This window comes from Zea mays, chromosome 10 (assembly GCF_902167145.1).
Source record: "Zea mays cultivar B73 chromosome 10, Zm-B73-REFERENCE-NAM-5.0, whole genome shotgun sequence".
In the NCBI taxonomy this organism is placed as follows: Eukaryota; Viridiplantae; Streptophyta; class Magnoliopsida; order Poales; family Poaceae; genus Zea; species Zea mays.
The window spans coordinates 137,214,388-137,217,824 of record NC_050105.1 but is presented as its reverse complement, the minus strand read 5'-3'; the positions used below and the strand labels follow the sequence as shown (position 1 = coordinate 137,217,824).

The following is a 3,437-nucleotide window of genomic DNA, read 5'->3' as shown; positions in this document are numbered from 1 at the left end:
ATATAGATTTTTCTTGTCCTTGACGTTCTCTTCTTTTTCTACTCTTTCCCTCAGAAATTTTATGGTGTATATCTTCTATCTCCTTATGCTATTCAAGGTTCTGACGACAAAACATACACTATGCTCTTATTGCTAGAGACTGAACAAAGCCACTGGAAAAGGTTAATTTGTTAAGGCTTAAGTAAGCGTGCCCTATCGTGATTTCTGCTACCGTTTCTAAAGTGCTTTTTTTTATCTATCACTTTGATCTAGACCATACATATATACCGATAGATCCGTAATATGGCTTTCAATGCAATCTCTGGAGACATGGCGAATCATACGATGGACTTCCTGTACGTACTTTACTGAACCTGAGCTCGAGTTTCATAAAATTTGATTCAAACTATTTTGTCTCTGTTGCCTAAGTTATTGTGCACGGTTGTCTCATGGCTCTGACGGAAATTGCACGTATCGGTGCAAGTAAAAGATCGCAAGTGTCCGTACTCCATGTCCGTAAAGATTGCAACAGCCGCCTTCTCCAAGAAATTTTTTCGCGCGCCACTATGTACTGGAGCCATGTTACATAATTCAGACGGAAATTCTCGGGAGCCATAAACATTATCGCATTGACTGCAGCGTAACGCGTCTCCGCAGGCAGAGCACAAGGACTTGGGAGCAGCAGAGCTGTTTGATTGCGGAGACCTGCTCTGCTCTGGATATTAACAAGCGGACCATCGGACTGGCTAATTAAGGAAGATGGTGGTGCAGTGTCTCCGGCGACATGGAGATCATCTGCAGCAGGCTGGAGCTAGAGAACGTCTCCTCGAGGGAGATCTCGATCTTGCTGCTGCTCCCGTTGTTGTCCCTCAGAATGTGCATCAGCTCCTTGGCGACGGCGAGCATGCACAGGCCGGTCTCGGCGCAGGACAGGCAGCGGACGGCGAGCTCGAACACCTTCCTCACCTCGTCGTGCGAGGCCGGGAGCTGCTTCCCATTCCCACCACCCGACGACAGAAGCGTCGGGTCGATGACCTCGTGGACCCGCCCTTCCCTCACCTTGGGCGCCACCGAGTCCAGCGGGACCTGCTGCCTCAGCCCCGTCAGCAGCTCGACCAAGAGGTGGCCGAAGTTGCACACGACGTCCTGCTCACACGACGACGCGGCGGCGGAGCAGCACGCCGTCGCCGGGCCCGGGCCCGTGAGCTTGTAGCCGGCGATCTTGGCGGTGAAGCCGGCGTCCAGGAAGATGTCGCTGGACCTGAGGTCGTGCAGGAAGGTCGGGGCCGCCTCGTGCGCCTGCAGGTACGTGAGCGCGCTGGCGAGCTCGATGGCGATGTTGACCCGGTGGTACCAGCTGAGGACGACGCGGCGCCTCACCTGGCGCAGGTGCTCCTCCAGCGTGCCCCCCGCGAAGTGCTCGTGCACCAGCAGCAGCGCGTTGCTGCTGGAGTCGAGGCAGAAGCCCACGACGCGCGCGATGCTCGGGTGCGAGATCTCCGACAGGAGCTCCATCCGGTCCAGGACCAGCCTCAGCCTCCCCTGCGTCTCGTAGCCGATCCTCTGCACCGCCACCAGGGACCCGTCGTCGAGCACGCCGGCGTGGACCGCGCCGTCGTCGGCGGTGTCCACGGCCTTCTCGCCGTCGACCCTCCTCGTCGCTTCCTCCAGCTGCTCGTACGTGAACTGCCTCGCGTCGCACACGCTCCGCAGGATCTTGGGGATGCACGCCGGGTCGAGGTCCCACCGGCGGCTTTCCTTTGAAGGCTGCCTCAGGAAGAGCCAGAACGAGACCGCCGCCGCCAGGAAGAAGAGCGAAACGAAAAATCCTGTGAACGAAGACGAAGTCAGCAAACACAGGAAAAAGGTCTCCGCACGTACGTACTGGAGCAATGTGCCATGGCAGCGTACCAGCAAGGACGACTGCCTTCCTGGAGCAGAACCGTCCCTGGCAACAATCCCTGCCGTCACTTGCATGCTCACCACCACCATTGCTGCAGGCTGTGTAGTGTATGTACACAACAGATGCGTACGTGTTTTCAGGTGATAGGTCGACGTGACAGATCGATCGCACGAGTAGAACCGTGTGCACTTTTGTACTTACAGGTGCCTTTGGTGCAGCCAGTGCCCTGCGCGAAGCCGTCCCCGACGAGGCCCGCCGCGCACGCGCACCGCACGCCGTCGTGCAGCGCCGTGGCATTCACGAGCGCCGCGCCATCCGCGCATTTCGCCATGGCGCTGCCCCTCGGCACGGCCCACTCGACCTCGACCCCTCTCACGACCCCGCGTGCCGCCCCCGCCGCCGCCGACGACCGGTTCCTGACCCAGCTCGAGAAGCCCCGGCACCCGTAGTCAGCGAAAACGCCCAGTCCGTTCCCGGGCTTCCAGACGCTGCCGTCCGAGAGCGGGTAGCAGCACCCAGACCTGCCGCCGCAGGTCGCGACGTCGTCGCAGCCGGCGCGGCAGAGGGAGGAGTCCTCGCAGGCGTAGAGGCGGAGCACGTTGGCCGGCGTCACGGCCAGGAAGGGCGCGGCGTCGAGCGCGGTCGCCGGCGAGGAAGGGCGCGAGAAGGCGGCGTAGGCCGCGTCGCACGGGGACTTCGACGCAGCTGGGGCGTAGTCGAGGAGGAGCGACCCTGAGGGCAGGAAGGCGAGGACCCGGAATGTGGCGGAGCCGAGCGCGAGGGTGAGGGTGGCGCTGCCGCTGGCGTTGCAGGAGAGGCGGAAGAGGGAGGAGTTGGCGCCTCCGGCGCTGGCACACGAAGAGTTGAGATGGAAAGGGTACGGGAGGACGAGGTCGCCGCAGCGGTCCTCGCCCCCGCCGCAGCCGCTGGGGTCGGTGGCCTGCGCGGCTGATGCTGCAAGTAGCGCGAGAAGGAGGTGGTGGAGGTGGAGCGGCAGAGGAGTCATGGGTGGCGGTGGGCGGTCGTGGACGCGCGGCATGCTGATTGAGAGAGAGCTCCAGTGTAGTGTTTCCGGCTAGTTGTAGCTGTAGGTGGGTGGACGGAGTTGTGAACTGCAGCACTTCGGACTTGGGTTGGCGCGCGGGACTGAGCAAGACCTCGAGCAAGGGGAGTGGAATCAGCTGAAGTGAAGCTCGTGTGTGTGCTTGCCAATCAAACGACCAACTGCTGCCAACTACTGTTGGCACACGGAGCCCACGTGCCAGCGGGTGGGCGGGCTTGGCTTTGCTTTGCTTGGAGGCAGAGCTTGAGCATTTCCATGACGCACCGAGATAGGTGCGGCAACAGTAATGGTGACTTGGTTTTGAAGGTTTTCTTTTTGCCCTATTCCTATTCCGTGTCATAGTTTACATTTTTTTTAATGAGAGAGAGCATCTTGAACAATTTCTCTATACAACTCCCGCAAAATAAAGTAGTAATGGACTAGCCTAATATACTTTTTTGTTCAGATTATTAGGAGATGTTTCTGCAGTCCACTAATATCACACTCCCAAAT

The 3,437-nt window shown here is 59.2% G+C and overlaps 1 protein-coding gene across 1 annotated transcript; it reads right to left on the bottom strand.

Annotated features, from left to right (window-relative positions):
- Positions 1–589: 589 nt before the first annotated feature.
- LOC100281092 (ATP binding protein) lies at positions 590–2,948 on the bottom strand. The gene is made up of 3 exons (NM_001367347.1): positions 2,084–2,948; positions 1,891–1,980; positions 590–1,808 (listed from the first exon to the last, which is right to left on the bottom strand). Exons 1-3 carry the CDS (start codon positions 2,919–2,921, stop codon positions 730–732), a joined length of 2,007 nt encoding a protein of 668 aa, NP_001354276.1. The 5' UTR covers positions 2,922–2,948; the 3' UTR covers positions 590–729.
- Positions 2,949–3,437: the final 489 nt, after the last annotated feature.

Bases quoted from the DNA above. Each gene is read 5' to 3' on its own strand.
- LOC100281092 (NM_001367347.1), bottom strand. From the start codon at position 2,921: ATGCCGCGCGTCCACGACCGCCCACCGCCACCCATGACTCCTCTGCCG. The intron at 1,981-2,083 runs GTAAGTACAAAA...TACACTACACAG, and splicing joins TGGCTGCACCAAAGGCACCT to CCTGCAGCAATGGTGGTGGT. The intron at 1,809-1,890 runs GTACGCTGCCAT...CTTCGTTCACAG, and splicing joins GAAGGCAGTCGTCCTTGCTG to GATTTTTCGTTTCGCTCTTC.